Source organism: Takifugu flavidus, unplaced genomic scaffold (genome assembly GCF_003711565.1).
Source record: "Takifugu flavidus isolate HTHZ2018 unplaced genomic scaffold, ASM371156v2 ctg280, whole genome shotgun sequence".
In the NCBI taxonomy this organism is placed as follows: Eukaryota; Metazoa; Chordata; class Actinopteri; order Tetraodontiformes; family Tetraodontidae; genus Takifugu; species Takifugu flavidus.
The window spans coordinates 21,757-41,671 of NW_026621924.1; the positions used below are offsets into that span (position 1 = coordinate 21,757).

The following is a 19,915-nucleotide window of genomic DNA, read 5'->3' on the forward strand; positions in this document are numbered from 1 at the left end:
ACTATAGGAAACTATAGGCTTATATCCAACCTTCCTTTTGTCTCAAAAATTCTTGAGAAGGTGGTGGTGACTCAGTTACTGAAGCACCTGCACCTGCAGAGGAACATCTTGTTTGAGATGTTTCAGTCAAGCTTTAGAGCTTACCACAGCACAAAAAACAGCACTTATTAAAGTTACTAATGATCTTATAGCTTCAGATCATGGAGTGGTTTTTATGCTGGTTCTGCTGGACCTCACTGCTGCTTTTGATACAGATGATCACAGCATCCTGTTACAGAGACTGGAACATGTGATTGGGATTAAAGGGACAGCACTAGACTGGTTTAGATCATATTTATCAGATAGATACCAGTTTGCTCATGTCCACGGCATTCCCTCTTCATACATTAAGGTTAGCCATGGAGTTCCACAAGGTTCTGTGCTTGGACCAATCCTTTTCACCTTGTACATGCTCCCCTTAGGAAACATTATTCAGCAGCATGGAATAAATTTTCATTGTTATGCCAGTGACACTCGGCCATATTTATACATGAAACCAGAGGAGACAGAGCAGTAAGTGAAGCTTCAGACCTGTCTTAAAGACTTAAAGTCTTGGATGTCCTCAAATTTCCTTCTCCTTAACTCAGAACTGAGGTCATGGTGTGTGGCCCACATTATTACTCTAGATAGTATCTCCTTAGCCTCTATTCTCTCTGTGATGAATCTTGGAGTAACTTTTGACCAAAATCTGTCCTTTAACTCACACATTAAGATAGTCTCTAGAAGTGCCTTTTTTCACCTGAGAAACATTGCAAAGATCAGGAAAGTACTAACATGGCATGACACTGAAAAGTTAGTCCATGCATTTGTTACTTCCATGCTGGACTATTGTAATTCTTTTTTTATCAGGGTGTCCAGACAACTCTTTAAGAAGCCTCCAGTACCTCCCCGAAAATTGCTCCATGTCCAGCAAAAACTGTGAACATTTTCAGTCTGTTAATGTGGCTGTGTATGAATGTGTATATCTGTGTGTGTGTGTGTGTGTGTGTGTGTGTGTGTGTTTGTGTAGGTAGATAAGTAGGTAGGTAGGTACGGTTAGGGTTAGTTGGCTTTACTTGGCCATGAAGTTACAGAGTAATCATCAAGAAGACCTGTTAGGAGTCCCAACTGTTTTCCCTCTCCTCCTCCCCTTCTGTGTCTTGCCTGTTTTCCCTTATTTGTCTGTTTTCAGGCTGGGCGGAGCGGTTTCCTGACTCTCCCCCGTTGGGCGAGCAAGGCACACCTGAGACCGATCTCCTCTCATTATCCTCACCTGCCGTTCTCCATAAAAGCTTGATTAACTTTCCACTCATCGCCGATTCGTTGTTAAGTCCCCGGGGTACAGTTTAGATCCTAAAACTCTATTTGCAAGTTTCTTTCCTCGAACCTGTTACCTCGTAGTGGGCAAGTGTAGCCTCATGAAGCACTGAGGCTTTCCTAACAATTGTGCCGAACAAGATTCAAAGCTTCAAGACTTCAGTGATGGTGACATCTGGTGGACAACTGAAGCCATAGAAACCTCTAAAGAGCACGACTGAAGTACTGGCACTGTTTCAATCCCATGACATCAATAAAAGTTCATTGTGTGGTCATCCAGGTGTTTTGTTCATTCATACCAAATAATGATTATATCATCTTTACAATAAAATAAGCAGATGCTCTCCCTCTCTTTCTAAAACACATTCAAGATTAACCCAAAGAATAAAGGCAAATTATATTTAAAAAAAATAATATTTAGGGTTCAGTGTTGGTTAAGGGTTTATTGAACATTTTATTTAAAAACTGTACTGAAAGTCCCTAACAGGATTAGAGATCCTCCCTATTTTGCAAATGATCGTGGTGTTTGAATTCAGAAACATTGTTTTTGTGTGTGTGAAGTGTTTTTAAGTAAAACCTTTAAAGATAATGGTTTGTCATTTGGGGACTTGTATGTTTGATTTGGAATGATTATTCACAGAAGCAGACAAGTTATTTGTCCTCACAGGTTTTTATTGAGAAATATCATTTTTTTTCTACTGTTGCAGGCTTCAGTCTGCTCCTCTTCTGGCTGACCAGCTCCCCAGCTTTGGAAAATATCCTTTCACAGGGAACAGATGATCCTGGGATGCACAGATACTTGCATGCAAGTTTCCACAGCATAGGATATAAAGTCTTGCCACCCAGTACTTCAAGGGATCCTCAGCTCTTGTTCTTTCAAATATCTATGACACAGACAGGAAGACAATGAATGACTCAATAAAAAAAAAAAAAAAACCTGATGTTTCAACAGTAATCAACAAGCATACCTCTGGATCTCCACTGCAGCGCTGGCAGATGCACTGCTGGTGTGGTGCTGAGACTCTACATAATTGTCCAGTAAAGCCCACAAGTTGTAATTTTGTTCACTAGCACTGGCAGATGTTGTTAAAGTCTCCAGTGGCACATGCCAACCCATCAATAAGACTGGCACACTCTTGTGTCAGCCTTTCTACAGCAGCCTGAGCATTCCTTTGATTAGGAAAGCCAGCCTGTTTAAATCATGGATCCAAGATGGTTGCCACAGACAGGGAGTTCACCTTTTGCAAGCCACTGAATTTTTCATTCAAATTATTTTTCAAATGGTTGGCAAGCGTGGCACCAATACAAGTAGCCATTTGGGCACATTCGGCAGAAATTACATGTCTCAGCATTTTGGCGAAAGGAATTTCCTTTGAGCCTGACACTCTCCTTTCCTCAGAAAGCTCAACAGTTGCCTGAAAGAATGGCCTTAAAACTGTTAGGCAATGGTTGATTGCTGCATAGTCATCAGCAGTGAAAGGCACTATGTCAGTGATGCCAGGGCTGCCCCTAATGGTTCTCTCTGCTCATAAAGCCTATGGAGCATGGCATAAGTGCTGTTCCATCTGGTTTCGACCTCTTGAACAAGCTTTTTTTGGGGCATGCCCATATTAGCTTGAATAGAGCACAACTTTTCCTTTGCTTTGGAACTGAACTTGAAGTGTGCCACCATTTTGCGGGCCCTACTGCACATGTTCTCACGCTCAGATGTCTGACAGAGTGATTTGTTGACAATGCGATTCAGCATGTGGGCAAAGCAATACACATGTCTAACATTTAACTGAGTTACACTTGCCACAATATTGTGAGCCCCATCAGTAACCATCCCACAGACCTTTTCAGTGATTCCCCACTCTGTCATCAAATTTGCAATTGTATCTGAAATATTAGCTGATGTGTGGGCCAATGGAAAATACTGCACACCTAAAAGCACAGTAGCCATATCTAGGCTGTCTGACACATAATGGCAAGTGACACCAAGGTACACATCCATGTTGACTGATGTCCACATGTCAGCAGTCAAACTAACAGCTGAAGTCTGCTTAATTTCTGCCAAGGCTTTCTCTTTGGTTACAGCGTACCTTGCTTCCACCATTGCCTTTACAGTTTTGCAGCTTGGAATGGAGAATGATGGGTCCAGGATTTTAATGAAATTTTGGAACCTTTCATCCTCAATGATAGAAAAAGGCTGACCATCTTTAACTATCATGTCCATCAAGGCCTCATCCAGCTTCTGTTTTCTGGATGCTGCGTGGGAGAATGGTTGCTATATGAATACGATACACAACATCTACAATAAATAGACACACTCATACATATATACAGTATATATACGTATATATTTAGCTTACTGTCAGGATTTCCAGTGTTGAAAGGGTCACAGGTTTGCTGGGTATGATTGTCGTCATGCCGAGCACCCAAGTGTCTCAGCATAGATGATGTGTTGTTGCTGTAAGACAACACTTGTGTGCATTGCAAGCACCGCACCTACAAGCAATTGTAATTTTGAGACCCATTTAAAAATTAAAAATACAATTCAATTATGGAAACATAAAATGTATCCTATGAACTGCAGTATACCTTATTTGGTTCTATGAGATCAAAATGATCCCAAACTTTAGAACGTTGCTTATTGGTGGTACTCGCCATTAAACTTGCCAAAATACTCTCACTCTCCAAATCTCTATCTCCTCACAACCCAACAATTTTGAAGCATAATAATGCATCTTATATAGCTGCTATGCCATCAAATCATTCAAATCTGTCGCACCTGTCAAGCTGTCATTGGATCAGAATGCATTGAAACGCCATGAGCCAATGACACACACTGAAAGACTGAGCCAATGAAAGGCTTCGAAACATTTTGAAGCAATGAAGCGCGAAGCGAAACAGCGATGACGTTCGAATCTTCAAACGTCATTGGTCACGTGACACTGGTGTTTTGATACAAGCTCCGATACAGCGTTTCAAATCGCTCCGCTCCAGGAAGAGTGACAAAAGCGTCGGTATCATTTGCCCATCACTACTTTTACCCGTCTGGAACTAATCGTTCGTCTTTCCTGCAGATCGTCTCTCGGATGCCTGCTTGCGCCGCCCAGCCTGCTCCAGTCTGACTGTGTTTGTCTCTCACCTTCACCCTTTGGCTCTGTTCAGAACATGGACCTCAGTAAACTTGTTTTCAACCTCACCCTATCGTGTGTGTCTGCATTTGGGGTCTCGATTTGTGTCCGGAGATCCTAAAAGAACCCCCAAATCCAGTCCTGAAGTTGTAGAGTGTGGCCCAGTTGTATTACCACCCTCTTGTCCAGTAGACTGTCCTGAGACTCTAAATCCAGCAATGTTTGGGGAGAATAACATCATTACCTACGTACAAAGAAGCTGGCAACCATAACTGATCAAGTGGTGAAGGTTCATCCTTGGAGAAATTCTGGCCTGTATGTACCCTGCACCCCCCTTCCCCATGACTAACAGGCCTGGTCCTTTGGCTGCACCGGTCAGCCTGAAATATGGAGGAGAGACGGTAGAGAGATAGCAATGGTGGAGGAAGTGGATGGCTCCCGACTCCCAACAGTACAAAACAAACTTTTATCGGAGATGAACGACCTGTTTAAATGCTTACAGTGAGGAGAACTCTGGAGGCAGGTTAAGCGAGAGAGAAGTGTGTGTGAATATCGTTAGCTGAAAAGACTTCTTACAGCTTTCTTCTGCTATGTGGGCCACAGAATTTCATTGGAGAAGGACCTGGATAAACAAGCTCAATAGCTTTATCTTATTTGATTTAGTTAGAGAAGTCATATTTTCAAAAACACTACTTTTAAACAAAAAAAAAAATTTTAAAAAACATATGCAAGTTCAAATGGGCCATGGACACTTTTCAAGTCTTCCTCTAATATACATCAGCACAAATATTCTGGGCTTGACTCAGTACAAACATCTGAACTTACTGGATTAAGTTCCTGTTGGGCTGGATGGATGTCCATTTGACATCTTTGTTTTTCCACCTCCCTTGACTTTTCTAGTATTCCAACCTCATCCAGTGTGTGGAGACAATAAGGAACTTCATTCATTGCTAGAAGAATTGATGATGGTGTAGGGAGAGGGAAAGAGGGATCACGGGGTACAGTATGACAATCATCTTGCTTAGTGTGTAAATTTAAAAGATCAGGTGTTTGTGGAGGAGAAGGGGCTCTTCGTCGTTTTTTAACTGCAGCGGGTTGTAGAGGATGTAGAGTTGGAGAAGCAGGTAATGGAGGAAGGGGAGCTCTTCGCCGTTGTTTGCATACACCTTGTTCTTGAGGGTGTTGAGGAGGAGGAAGTGAAGAACAGACAGGTGTTTGTCGTACTTTGAGTGCAGCACTTCCTTGAGGGTGTGGAGAAGGATAAGCTCGTTGGCCTGTTGACCTGGAGGAGTGGGGCCAGCATGCAGAAACATATTTGGAGAAACCTGCAGGGAGGGGGAAAGAGCATATTAAGGATGGCATATCATTGTGAGCTGTTACTACCATTCACTTATGCCAACCCAGGATCCCCGGGTTGGGGAACCTGAACGCCAAGAAGAGCTCAATTATATGTTATCAGTCACGCATCCCAGTGTTTTCATTGGTTTAATATAAAATTCTCTCTGAAAGTGTATTGCAATGCATATGTAACAAACGATCGGTTTAACCAATTATTTAAAAAAAAAAAAACACTTTACAGTTTATTGCTGATTTTGATGCTCAAAGTTTTTTGTCACGTGCTTTGATGATTCAATGCCACCTTCCATCTTGTACCAAAATGACATTTCAAAGCATACTTGAAAAACTGTTCCAATCATGGTTGACTGTATAAACTAACTATTATACACATGCATGTAGAACCATAATAACCGCTTGTATTTTGTTTCTTCCCTCTTTATTACCTCTACTAAGGTGGTTATGTGACTTGATGACTCAGATGTGTCAGTGTTTAATCTCAGAACAAAATAACCATTTATAAACACGATGATTACATTTTGGTGTTCTGCAAAGAGAGCACTGCAAACCTGGAAAATAACAAAAATGAGCACTGTACAAATGGGAAAAAAACACTGCTGGGAGTCACATTTTCATAACTTACAGCACTGAAAGAAAGAGTCATTACGTGCACCATGCTCAACAGGATGCTTAGTAGCTAGAGGAGGAAAAGGTGACGGAGGAGAGGTAGCCCCTGTCCATTCTTTGTTTTTTATGTCAGGGTTGTGACATTGCACCTGGATACACAAAAGAACAGTTCATGTTTTGATTTTGTAACTTCGAAGTGATATTTTACTAAAACACAATGGATTGTAGATTACAATTGTATGTGAAAAGGAATGCCTGTATCTTAACAAAAAATTCTTACTCTGACTCAGTGACAACATCTAAATTTACTGGTTAAAGTTTGACTCCTTTATGAATCTGTATCAACAAGGTCTGCCTTACTTTGTTAATGTCCAGTTCAGAGGATGGTGTATCCACCTTGTTCAAGTTTACTCCTCTCCTGCTCTCCAGTGTAATGGGACAGTATTGCTCTTCATTCAGCACTGGCAGAATGGATGATGGTGGTGGAGGGAAATGAGGATCATAGCCTATAGTAATACAACCACCTTCCCCAATATAGGTTGAAAGAAAAGTGGGAGCAGGAGGAGGAGGAGGAGGAGGAGAAGGAGGAGGAGGAGGAGGAGTTTTTCTCCTTAATTTGTTCATAATGTCCGGGTTTTGGCCATGCAGCACCTGGATACATAGAAGCACATTTGATTTATGTACCTTGATTAACGCTTTTTAGGGCGGAGGGGAGCAGGAGCAGATCTTTGACTGACTTTTTTGCAATATCTGCTTGAGAGTGTTGAGGAGAAAAACTTTTGTCTTGTGCGATACGACTGCCAGCCGCATACGATTTGGACAAACCTGCAGAGACAAAATATATTTTTAAGGACAGCATGATATCAACCTGAGCTGTTACTGTCACTGACTTAAGCTGACCCTTCTGAAGACCAGGATTATCTTGAAAAGAAATGCTTGGTAAAACACAGCAATTCTTACTCAAGTTAATTACTTTTTGATCAGCTTTTCGAGATTTATTTGAGACTTCAGCACTTTCAGCTTTCAGATTCAACGTTTAGACAAAATTTGTTAAGAAATAGATTTTCACAGGTGCCAAATCTGTGATATGCATTTACTTTCCATCTATGAATTGAGCAATGTGATAATTAGATGGTTTGAGTGCTCGTCTTTGCAAGGCTTTAGCTTTGAGAGACAGTGACATCTTGTGGCAAATTCAGTGGCGTGCACAGAGATTTTGGGGCAGGTGCTCAGTGAAAAATAAGAGAACGTTGTGTAGCGCATTTGGAACCGCCGACAGCCTTATTTTAGCAGCGTGATATTTATATTAAAACAAACAAACAACAAAAACACATTACAAGCACATGATGAATGTAATTGCACATTTATTTATGTCAAAATGTTATTAAAATTACATGTCTCTTGAATTTGACCATGGCAATGATCAGTCAGTCATATTTTAGTTTATTTCTCTGGCACATTAGGCTGCAATGAGACATGATTCCCATCAAATGAAAAGGACAGAACAGTTTCATTTTAAACTGATATGCTGGAGTGAGCAAGTTATATCTGTTATTGGCTATCAGCCAGCTTCTTTTGTAGGGGAAACTAAAAACAACAATAAAAACAACAGATAAAAGGAGGGATCGTAGCCAAAGATAGTAAGATAAGTGATGAAATGAAAGTCCTTTCCAGAGGCAGCGTGATTTTGGGACCATTAAAGCAAACCAAATATATGTGCTGCAGTTTGGATCTGAAAGCTATGCAACCTTAACGGGGAGCCTGTGGTTTAACAGTTATTATAGGGTCAATGTGAAATACAACAAGCACATGGAGATAAAGCGATTCCCACAAGCACAATACAATTTGATGTGTGTGATCATAATAATGCCGTCAGTCAAGCCGTTTTTTTCTCTCTCACTACTTTAGTCACAATTCCAGAAAGACCAGGTGGCTGATATGTGGTCAAAGTCAATGTCAATGATATCACCAGAATTAAAATAACGGTTTCATTCAGGTTGCTCTGCTGACTTGGTTACATTGGAATTGGCAGCTGCCTTTGACACGTTGGATCATGGGGTTCTGTGATCACACCTTGGACATTGTGGAGGCCTCAGAGCTGTTATTTCAGTTATATTTGACTGAAAACAATTTTTCAATACTTCTGAAAGATTTTTCAACATCAGAGTGTCAGCATTGGGCCTCTGTTATTTAGGATGGACGTCTGTGAATATAGACAGGTGTATGTGCTGGTGAGAAGAAGCCTGACCTCGAGCCAGTTTGATATTCTTTGTGACATTTCCTTTCCACCACAAAGCTACAATGACCTCTTTCAAAGCCATTTCTCTTGTTACAAAGTAGTCAGACAGGTTTTTGCCGTGTGATTTTCAAATGAATATCTACACAAATTGATTTTGCAACACTGGACAGGGAACACATGGAAATTTTCTGATTCATTTTTAGATGCACAATTTGATAATATATATAAATATGCCTCGAACCCCTGGCATCAAGTAACATGACCCTTTACTGTGTCAAAGAGTCACCAGACATTTTGTTTAAAATTGCTAAGATTACACCAATAGGATGTACACTTCCTACACTGACTTCAACATCCCCACACTCAAAATATTTTTTGGTGCCTTAATATCCACATTGATAAATGTGTACAGTCTATCTTTCACAATCTCTTTGACTGTATAGTTTAAGGTATTAATCCCATCTTTATCCATGGTCTCACGAGTGTGGAAAAGTTTATCAGGATTCTTTGGATTAACCTCATTGTTTTTGTCTCTCTGATGTTTGATCATTTTGTACTTTCCTGTCATGTGATCAGGTCGATTAATGGACATGCCGTGGAAGATGATCCGCTTATACATGTCATCGTCCTCACCCCCCCAGCCCCAGTAAGTGTTTGAGTAGCCGTTAACAGTCAAGAACTGTTGCTTGGAAAAGGAAGAAACGCCACCAAAGATCGTGTTATAAGGCAGCTGGAAGTTGAACTTGTCAATAGCGACAGACAAGTGTCGGGGGGATTCGAAGCATCTGTACAAGTTCCGATCATCCATAGGAACCAGATCTACGTCGGAGAAGACAAAACACTCGTAATCGTAGTCCTTCAGCGCCTCAGCAAAGCCTACATTCATCAGTTTAGCCCGGTTAAATACTCCCTCTCCATCCTGGTTGATGACATAGATGCCATAGTCCAGCTGTTGCCGCACTAGCATGGGATGGAGCTAAAACAGCAGGTGCTTCAGGTGCTCATGCCGATTCCGATAGGGGATAATGATTGCCACCTAAGCAGATACAGATACAGATCTGTCTATAAACAATTGCTTATTCAGATTATCCATACACACACCTATTCAAATACATTGGTGTGCACATATAAAGAGAAAATACAATTCAGTCTTCACCTTTTAGCACCATAAAACATAATGAGGTCATTGTTTTAAGAGAGTTCTTTCCTTACCTTGTGTTTGGAGACACAGTCAGCTGGCTTGTGTCTTCCTCCGTCCTGAAGAGGAGTGCTTATTTTTCTTCTGACTTCATTCCAAGTCCAGGAATGACTAAAGTCCACCGAGAAAGGTCCAATAAGGTTTTGAGGGTGGTCAGGGCAGGGGTCCAGGGTGTCCATGGGAGCTGGTTCTTCTGCCTGTTGACCAGCATTTAAGACATAACTCTGTTTCTCCAGCAGCTTGTCCAAGCGTTTTTTAATAATGTTGGAAAATGAATTGGTGGCATTTCCCAAGAAATCAGCCTGAGGTAAATAAATTAAATGGCTACTATTGTAGTAGAATAGCAGCACAACCACAGTCACCACACTGAGTAAAGCACATAGGATCAAGATTTGACTGAAAGTTTTCAGCATTGTTGCCAGCTCAGTGGCTGAGTGTTTAGCGCCCCACAGGAATCCCCTCCCCTCGGTTACAAAGGAGAAAAAGCAGACGAACAAGTTTTGCATTAGCAAGCAGCCTCCTCAAACCTGTATTTTTTTTTTAAATGTTCTGCTGTGTTCTGCTCTAGCGTAACCAATAGTGGCAAAGGTGAAGAGCCTGGCTACATGTTTAGAAAGTAGGCTTAGAAGGCAGCTTCCTATCAGGGAGAAATTAATCACAACCCATTTTCACTTTAATTGCCTCTAATTATCTGCTAATATTTGCCGCTTCATTACCTGTCTCAGTAAACTATAAAAATCAGCCCAACAGTCTGGTTGAATGTGATTGTGTTGGAAGCAAACACAGTGGTCCAATGCATTTTCACTTTGTTACACTGAAACCTGTCCACACCCTGCACCCTGGAGCAAACTGTTGAGGTTTTTCCAGTGTCTGTTGCACTAACCCAACAGAAAAACTGGTTCTTACAATTAAAAGCAGCTTTCCTTAAACATACCAGTCACTAGTCCTGCGGATTGGGTGGAGTGAAGCAATGATTGCATGAAACAAATAACATTTAATGAGGAGGTTTTATTTGAAACCCAGGTGAGACATGAACCCCACTCAGAAGCAGCACACTGTACATATGAGAAAGTCCACCTGGATTGTCGCGGATTCAATCAATAGATATTCCAGTGCCTATTGGTTTGAAACCTTCTATTTTACCCGATAAAGAAGGTAATTCCTCTCAGCTATTGATGGAGAACAGCTCCAGTCAAAGGCTCAAACTGGAGCACAGGCTCAGCTTAAAAAAGAAAAAAAGACATGAAATCTTTGGATTCCTCTCAGAGGGAATTTGCGTTTCACCACATGGATCTTTTTCTGGGAGGAAGATGTGAATTCACCCCTTTTCTGTTTTATTTTTGGACAGCAGGTAGCAAATTTTCCTTTATCCCTCTTTTTTTCCTACAAGCATATTACCTTTTAAAACACCAGTTAAATGGGATGTTGCTTCGAGCTCCATTCAAAATCATAATTACTCTGCGTACCTCCAGGAAAATACATCAGGTGTGTGAAAAATAAGGAGCTGGGAAATATGAGGTGGTCAGTGGGTAGCAAGACAGCAAATATACATCGATTATATCTGACAGAAAAGCACAAAGGTGTTCACACCCACAACCTTTTCTATGGAGAGGTGAGAGGGGAAGCAGCAACAAGAACTCATTGCTGTGGTTACGACACTAACATTAGCCATTCATCTAAAAGTGTCAGAAGCATTGCTCAATAGGCTCATTACCCCAGGTACGATATACATAAGCCAGTGGTGGGATGTGCTTTTTGGCTTTCAACACATCCCCAAAGCACAAGTTACGATTGACTAAAATTCAGAAGCAGAACCCAGGAATACAGACAGGACACGTGATCCCATGGGAAAAAGAGCTTTCACAACTGTATGCTGGGAACACGCTTTGCAGGTGCGGCTCAAACGTGCAGAAGTTAATCGTGTGTGAATCGTGCAAAGGAACAGAGCTCTTCGGTGGAGGGAGCCGTGGAGACCTCAGGATGAAAGAAGAGACAGTTCCAAGGATCTGAAGTCCATGACCGCTCATCACTGCTGACCATACCAACACGATCTGAGCTGATCGCCATGTACCAGTCGCCACGTGCCAGCTGCTTTAAAGGCCTCCAATCACATTGATTAGCTGTAGGTGTGGAAGCAGCCAACACGAGCAAGAAAAACGCGCCAACCACGCTCCCTATAGGAAGCACAGAGCAACAACAGCGCCCCACAACAACCGGGGGTCAGACAGCAGATATGAATTCTTGCAAAAAGATTGATGTGTCCTGGTCTTAGCGCTTCTTGAGCTCCTTGTCTGGTAACATTACTGCAGCTTTTGTACAGCATATTAAGTCAACAGAATAACTGACTTCAGCTGTTCTCACCTAAAGGAAAGATGTTTAACTACCGTACATTTGAAAACCATGCCATGCAACGGTCACACTCAGGCATGCTTAAATGGGTGGAAACAATGCTTTCTTTGTGCTAGCTGAATATATTCCTATCAAAACATCTCTTTTGTTTCACATTTGTTTATCTGCACAAATTTTGCATGGCCACATGCACCCTTTATCTCTGCCAAACCATGGTGACCTTCTTCCAGGAACACCCACTAACTCCCTTAATGACAGTGATATCACACTGCTGTCATTGACGTTTTTGCTTATGACCATATATTGCATATGTGGCAGGGCATGGCCTGCCCTCCGCACAGATGCCATATGGAGGTAATGCCTTAATTGGTGGATGGGGAGAAAAGGTTTATATAAGGCACTGCCTCCTGCTGGCTTTAGTTGTTTTACCCCTTCGATGAAGGTACGGCGTGGTTGCAGCTTATCTGGGCTGTTCGACCAACTGTTAATTCTGTAGTTCCAGTTACTATCATAGATAGACAAATTATCATACTTAGGGGGTCGTCTAATCATTAGGTCACATCTTAGCTGTGCTGTTATAGGCCAAGGCTGCCGGGGTCCGGAAACATGATCACCTGACAGGCCTCTGTCACCCCACTGGGTCATGGTTTCCTCTCCTCTCCTTTCCTCCTCCTCATCAAGCAGACTAGTTATGATGATTCCTGTGTACTATACTACACAGTAATACACAGTACTATACTACTACACACTATACAATGGGTCAGCCCCGCTGACCCATTGTATAGTGTATTTTTGCGTGTGTTTCTGTGCCTCTCTCCTCTCTCTCTCTCTCTCTCTCTCTCTCTCATCTCTCTCTCTCTCTCTCTCGCTCGTCCTCTCTCTCTCTCTCTCTCTCTCGTCTCTCTCTCTCTCCTCTCTCTCTCTCTCTCTCCTCTCTCTCTCCTCTCTCTCTCTCTCTCTCTCATCTCATCTCTCTCTATCTCTCTCTCTACCGCCGGCCATCAGCAGGAGGGTCCCGCTACATGAGCCTGGTCCTGCTCAAGGTTTCTTCCTGTTAAAGGGGAGTTTTTCCTTGCCACTGTTGCTTGTCTGGGATTAGGCCCTGGGATTCTGGAAAGCGCCTTGAAACAATTTGGATTGTATAAGACGCTATATAAATAAAGATTGATTTGATTTGATTTGAACTGAACCTGTTTCACAGCAGAACGAGCTGCTGTTGGCAGTGCCAAGGTAAAAGCACGGCATGCTAACGCATATTTCCTCTGGTGGTCATGACTTAAAGTGCAACAGTGCTTGAATGTGTGCTTGCTACTTGTTGCAGAAGGTCGTGCTTCCTCCCGCCATCCTTCCGTCTAGAGCGCTTTGCCGTAAGGGCGCGTGCGCTAGTTTGCACTGGGCAGGTAAGGCGCAGCAATGCGCGTCACTGACTCCCCCACTCACTCAGTTGATAGATAAATGGTAATGAGGCTGTTCTCGCTGCAGTTGGCTGCCGGCTGGTGTCAGTGGGTCGCGTTGCCCCAGAGGGAACCTCTTACGGAGTGGTGGCGCCACCAAATACAGTAATTTTTTTGTTGAATATTGGATTTAATAATAAAATTGTAGCAAATAACCCTCAATCCCGTCTCTGCCTCTGTAGTAGAAGCTTATCTGCGTGTGCCTAACAAAGTGATTGTTCACTGGTTAATTCCTGGGGTGAAATTCCCCAGGTGGCATTGTCGTCAACCGTTACACCTCTCACTCGCCACACATAGTCATGCCTGACTTCTTAAACTTTCAACCTCTGCTTGCAGGAGCCAGAAGGTTCCAACCTTTAACCTCACCTTCAGTATTCTTTAATTCATAAAAGAATGAAAGTGAATCTGTTGACATGAAACCAATGTGCGTTCCCTTCATCACAAGACTAAAATCATTTTAACAAAGAGCTATGTCAAACAGAATGCTGTTTAATCTATTTTATTTTATTTTATGTTACAGAATGATACCAGATCCTCCTGGTGTGAACAAATCATTAAACATGAATGTAGATTCTTAAAAGCTGTGTAATGGCTAAAGTACAAAAGCCACAAAATACGGTGCATTCATCCAGGTCATTGCGATCAGCCATTTATTTAATGCTCTTTTCTATACAGCTGTGACTCAGATCTGCACAAATAAACCTCAATGTGAGCACAACTTTTGAAAAAAGTTATCCTGAAACATTCGACATTTTTTCCATTTTGTTTAAGCAGAGGATTAAAATGTATGATGCATTTTTCCATGCTCAGTCACATCCAATTAATATGTACAAAAAAAAACCCACTTTCTATTGACTCCCATATGTGTGATAGTGCCTCTCATGTTCAGCAAAGTAAACTGCAACCTCAAGCCGAAGTCTTTCCCTGGAACGCCAACAATGGTCAGAATTCCAGCTCATGTTGTTGCTGGCAATTATAATTGCCTCTTTCGCCTTTATTGTTATGGTGCCTTAATATCCACATTGATAAATGTGTACATTCTATCTTTCACAATGTCTTTTACTGTATAGTTTAAGGTATTAATCCCATCTTTATCCATAGTCTCACGAGTGTGGGACAGTTTGTCCAGCCTCTCTGGATTGTCAGCATTGTGATCATCTCTATCATGTTTGATCATTTTGTACTTTCCTGTGATGTGATCAGGGCGAGAAATGGACATGCCGTGGAAGATGATCCGCTTATACATGTCATCGTCCTCACCCCCCCAGCCCCAGTAAGCGTTTGGAAAACCATTGACGGTCAAGAACTGTTGCTTGGACATTGCGGACACACCGCCAAAGTATGTGTTATAAGGCAGCTGGAAGTTGAACTTGTCAATAGCGACAGACAAGTGTCGGGGGGATTCGAAGCATCTGTACAAGTTCCGATCATCCATAGGGACCAGATCTACGTCGGAGAAGACAAAACACTCGTAATCGTAGTCCTTCAGCGCCTCAGCAAAGCCTACATTCATCAGTTTAGCCCGGTTAAATACTCCCTCTCCATCCTGGTTGATGACATAGATGCCATAGTCCAGCTGTTGCCGCACTAGCATGGGATGGAGGTAAAACAGCAGGTGCTTCAGGTGCTCATGCCGATTCCGATAGGGGATAATGATCGCCACCTAAGGAGATAAAATAAGCCTGATTTAAATACAAAGAATAATTTCCACTTTAGTCTTAATAAAAAAACAACAAGTCTAAAAAAATGGCTTTCAGGATTTGCTAACATGTTTGTGGAACCTATTGTGGCATACAATCAATCAATCTTTATTTATATAGCGTTTCTAGGTGCTTTACAGAATCGCAGGGCCTGACCCCAAACAAGCGACAGTGGCAAGGAAAAACTCCCCTTTAACAGGAAGAAACATTGAGCAGGACCAGGCTCATGTAGGGGGACCCTCCTGCTGATGGCTGAATGGGTAGAGAGGGAAGAGAAGGGGGGAGGACAGGTAAAGGAGAGAATAGGTAAAGCATAATATAGCATAATACATTATATTAGCATAATTACAGTTTGTTGTAACATATATAATGAATAAATGTTTGTGTGTAATGAAGGTAGATATAATACAAGCATACAAGCAGTCTGAACTACACCAAGAATGGTCATATGGGGTGTCTGTCAAAGCTATCCATGATTATGTCCAAAATTAATACAGAAATCATATTTAAACAAGAGACAAAAAAAGCCCAATAATGTCCTCATTTTTGTGAAAACATCTCAGGATACAAGATGCCTTTTCAGTAGGTTCCTCCCTAATTTTCTCACTCACTCCAGAATTTTTGAGTGGCACCTGCAAAAGCCTATTTTTTGTAATAAGGTATGACAATTACCTAGTTGACAGATGGTATAACAGTTAGCAAACAGTTGACAGATGGCGTAACACCAATACAAATTACAAAACAGTGGGAGCTGAACAGCAGTGGAAGACAAACATAGAATGACAGTCCTGAAAATCAGATTACTGTTGCTGTGTTCATGAAAAAACAAGTGAGAAGCCCAAACATTGTTTTATACGTGTGAACACTTCTAGCATTGTTCAAATTCTTTCTTCACTGAAACCTGCCTAATGTGACGGGTGCAGTTTAGGACCCAAAAGCAGCACTCTGGAAAGCTGGACCGTAGTAATGACTTTTATTAACCCACGGGCAAACAGGTACTCAGGCAGACCAGGAAACACAGGAAATAGTCCGTTCTTGTGGGCCCGCACAAAGTCTATGGGTTGCAGGCTCGGAGAGTGGGACGAGCAGCAGCGAAGTCGGGGCCGGGCGGAGAAGTCTAAACCAGGTGAACCGACAGGAACCAGAGACGCTGAGGCAGAAGTCGTAGTCAGGGGCAGAACGCTGGTAGGTTGTCCGGGGAACAGGCAAGGCAGGCAGAACGAAGACAGGCAGGGTAGGTAACGGGTAATCCGGCAGGGAAACAACGCTGGACAGTCTTGCATAAGAGCAGAAGAACAATCTGGCACTGAGTGAGTGTGAGGCTGGAGAATATATACACTGGTAGGTGAGCTGATTGATGAGTGAGAGCAGGTGTGTGATCAGTGACTGAGAGCAGGTGTGTGATCAGTGACTGAGAGCAGGTGTGGTGATCAGTGACTGAGAGCAGGTGTGGTGATCAGTGACTGAGAGCAGGTGTGGTGATCAGAGGGTGTGGTGTGAGCAGGGCAGTGGAAAAGTACTGGGACAGGAGGGAACTGGAGAAAAGGGGCTGTGACACCTAAAGCACCTTCAGTGTTATTTCAGAATTTAGACTTTCCATGGTAGCAATTTAAAATGAAAATACTGAAGATTAAAAATAAATACATTAATTAAAAAATAAATACAATTTTAAAATTTATATACAGTGATCCCTCGCTATATCGCGGTTCATCTTTCGCAGCTTCGCGGATTTTTTTTTTTTTTACAGTGCCTCTGAATCCTGATTGGCTCAGGGGCTTTACTTTACTGTTGTCTATAAATAAAATATTGACGCTGTACTGTATTGATTTTTCACTTGTCAACAGTTTTCGTTTCTGTACATTCTGCCAACTTTACGTTTGCATTTTTTCAATTGAAGACACACGTGTTGATAAAGAGGAGGAGGACGGACTAACACTTGGTCGCTTAGCAACCATGGTGAGAATGGCCACTGAACTTCAGCGCACGGCACAAGAATGGGACCCTTTGATGAGTCGTTCATTGCAGTTCTCAAATATAATTGAAGGTGGCATATCCATCCATCCATCCATCCATTCTCTACCGCTTATCCGGGTCGGGTCGCGGGGGTAGCAGCCTAAGGAGAGAAGCCCAGACTTCCCTCTCCCCAGCCACCTCCTCCAGCTCATCCGGAGGGATCCCCAGGCGTTCCCAGGCCAGTCGAGAGACATAGTCTCTCCAACGTGTCCTGGGTCTCCCCGGGGGTCTCCTACCGGAGGGACATGCCCTGAACACCTCACCAGGGAGGCGTCCAGGGGGCATCCTGACTAGATGCCCAAGCCACCCCATCTGGCTCCTCTCAACGCGGAGGAGCAGCGACTCTACTCCGAGCTCCTCCCGGATGGCAGAGCTTCTCACCCTATCTCTAAGGGAGAGCCCAGCCACCCTACGGAGGAAGCTCATTTCAGCCGGTGGCATATCCGTTTATAAAAATCTTCTTGCCCAGAAAAAGAAAGAGCGCCAACAACTGCCTATAACAATGTTCTTCTCTCGGAGAAAGACTCCTGCGCCTTCCGTAGAAACAGACGCTCCAGCGGAGCGGAGTCAGGACGCAGAGGCACAGCTGGGACCGTGAAATACGCGAGTGACAATGTTTCCAATCTTGTACAGTATTACTATATTAAAATTATTGTTTTAAACAAAGTTTGGTCTTTAAAACAGGTTTTGATGTTTGGTTTCATTCTACTGTTCAGTATTGCATTGTAAAATAATTAAAAAAAATAAAGTTGCTACTTCGCGGATTTCACTTTTCGCGTGTTACTTTTGGAACGTAACTCCCGCGATAAACGAGGGATCACTGTATATATAAATACTGTATAACTGTATGTACACAACACACACACACACACATATATATATATGTATTTTCATCTTCTGTTTAGAGTAAGTCAAGGAATGTGTGCATCACGGTTTAGCTTTTTTAAACATCACTAATTGTTTTAATATGGTATCTTATTTTAAAAAACACATTTGTATAGCAGTGTCTCGTAATGATAAAGCCGTCAATGCCCGTTCTCAGGCTAATGGACTTTAATAAATGTACTGTTTTGCACTTTTGCAGCTGGATTCATTTGATCAGTTCTACTTAATGTTTCTTCTTTAACTCTAATGAGGTTAGAGCTTTGTGGGAGTTCTTTTCTTACCTTTTGCTTGGAGACACAGTCACCTGGCTTGTGTCTTCCTCCATCTCGAAGAGAAGCACTGATTTTTCTTCTGACTTCATTCCAACTCCGGTTATGACTAAACTCCACCGAGAAAGGTCCAATAAGGTTCGGAGGATCGTCGGAGCAAGGTTTCAAACTGTTGTTGTTGCTTTCTTCTTTAAAAATTAGTGCCTCTCCCTCCAACAGCTCATCCAAATGCTTTTTTAAAGCCTGGGAAATGGACACTGTAGCATTTCCCATAAAATCTTTTGGAGATAAATAATTTAAACTGATGCTTTCGCTGTGAAGCACAAACGCAATTCCAGCCATCATAGTCACTAAAGCACACAAAACTATAAAAACACTAAAATATTTCTGCATTGTTGACAACTCACAGTGTTGCACACTGAGACAAAAAGGTTTCACCTTCTATCGATAAAGGCAACAGAGGCAGAAAAACCGGTTTGTCAACCTGGTGAGCGCCCCTTATTGGCTTCCACATTCTGAGGTCAGGTATTAACCACTATATTTTTTTCCAGCTCAAAGGATGACTCCCATGTCTGTATGGTCTTCCAGGAAATTTTACAGCTGTTGCATTAGTCCAGCTTATCACCTTTTATGTATCATCATAATTCTATTTAAAAAAACAAAAACAAAAAACAATTTCCTTTACCATAGCTACATCAATGAATTCCATTTTCCTTTAGGTTTGGTCAAAGTTCATTTGATCAATGTCATTTCTTTTTAAAGTTAAACAAGTTTAGTGAAGTGCTTTATTGGTTCATTTTACCTTCATAAACAAAGGCATGGCAGCAAATCATACCACCTAGCTCAAAGATAAAAAGAGAGAGCAATGTCCAACTTATCACTGGATCAACTATACTATCAGATGCAACCATGAATGCAGATGAATTCACTTGTGTTCGGGGTAGAATTTCAACCAGTACCCATTACACATGTGTCTTGTCATGTGTATGTTTTTTGTTGAGCTAAGTGAAAGCTTTCTTTCCTTGCATGTTTTTGGTGCACACATTTAGTATAGTGGCAGTTGTGTAAATAAAGACATATTTGGCACTATTGAAACCACAATTCCCAGGTCTACTTGAAGGAACTTAAAGGTTGGATTCCAGCACAGGGAAATAGTAAAAACTACAGTAAATACCAGGGAAGACCTACACAGCCACAGACAGCATGGACGTAATATTTACATGAATTCAGGGAAATGAGCAATACAGACTCTAAGTGTAGCATTGAGGCAACAGTACAGCAAAACCCAAAACAATAAAAAAAGACAGAAGCTGATTCTGACAGGAATAAAACTCAAAACCTTTTTGCCAAGAGGTAGCTAAACAATTGCACCCTATAATGGATTTTAGTTTA

General features: G+C 42.0%; 1 protein-coding gene, 2 long non-coding RNA genes and 1 pseudogene across 3 annotated transcripts; 1 reads left to right on the forward strand and 3 right to left on the reverse strand.

Moving 5' to 3' along the window:
* Window positions 1–2,080: 2,080 nt before the first annotated feature.
* LOC130520089 (uncharacterized) lies at window positions 2,081–7,042 on the reverse strand. The gene is made up of 5 exons (XR_008948642.1): window positions 6,777–7,042; window positions 6,433–6,565; window positions 3,687–5,779; window positions 3,417–3,582; window positions 2,081–2,219 (listed from the first exon to the last, which is right to left on the reverse strand). It is a non-coding gene; the product is annotated as an uncharacterized LOC130520089 (long non-coding RNA).
* Window positions 7,043–7,763: 721 nt separating this feature from the next.
* LOC130520086 (beta-1,4-galactosyltransferase 1-like) lies at window positions 7,764–10,326 on the reverse strand (annotated as a pseudogene).
* A 3,953-nt stretch (window positions 10,327–14,279) lies between these two features.
* On the reverse strand, window positions 14,280–18,955 carry LOC130520087 (beta-1,4-galactosyltransferase 1-like). The gene is made up of 2 exons (XM_057023647.1): window positions 18,536–18,955; window positions 14,280–15,319 (listed from the first exon to the last, which is right to left on the reverse strand). Exons 1-2 carry the CDS (start codon window positions 18,914–18,916, stop codon window positions 14,657–14,659), a joined length of 1,044 nt encoding a protein of 347 aa, XP_056879627.1. The 5' UTR covers window positions 18,917–18,955; the 3' UTR covers window positions 14,280–14,656.
* LOC130520088 (uncharacterized) lies at window positions 17,141–18,133 on the forward strand. Its single transcript, XR_008948641.1, has 2 exons — window positions 17,141–17,400; window positions 17,893–18,133. It is a non-coding gene; the product is annotated as an uncharacterized LOC130520088 (long non-coding RNA).
* Window positions 18,956–19,915: the final 960 nt, after the last annotated feature.

Coding starts and splice junctions, on each gene's coding strand:
- LOC130520087 (XM_057023647.1), bottom strand. CDS start 18,916: ATGCAGAAATATTTTAGTGTTTTTATAGTTTTGTGTGCTTTAGTGACT. Junction 15,320..18,535: donor ACTGTGTCTCCAAGCAAAAG/GTAAGAAAAGAA, acceptor TTATCTCCTTAG/GTGGCGATCATTATCCCCTA.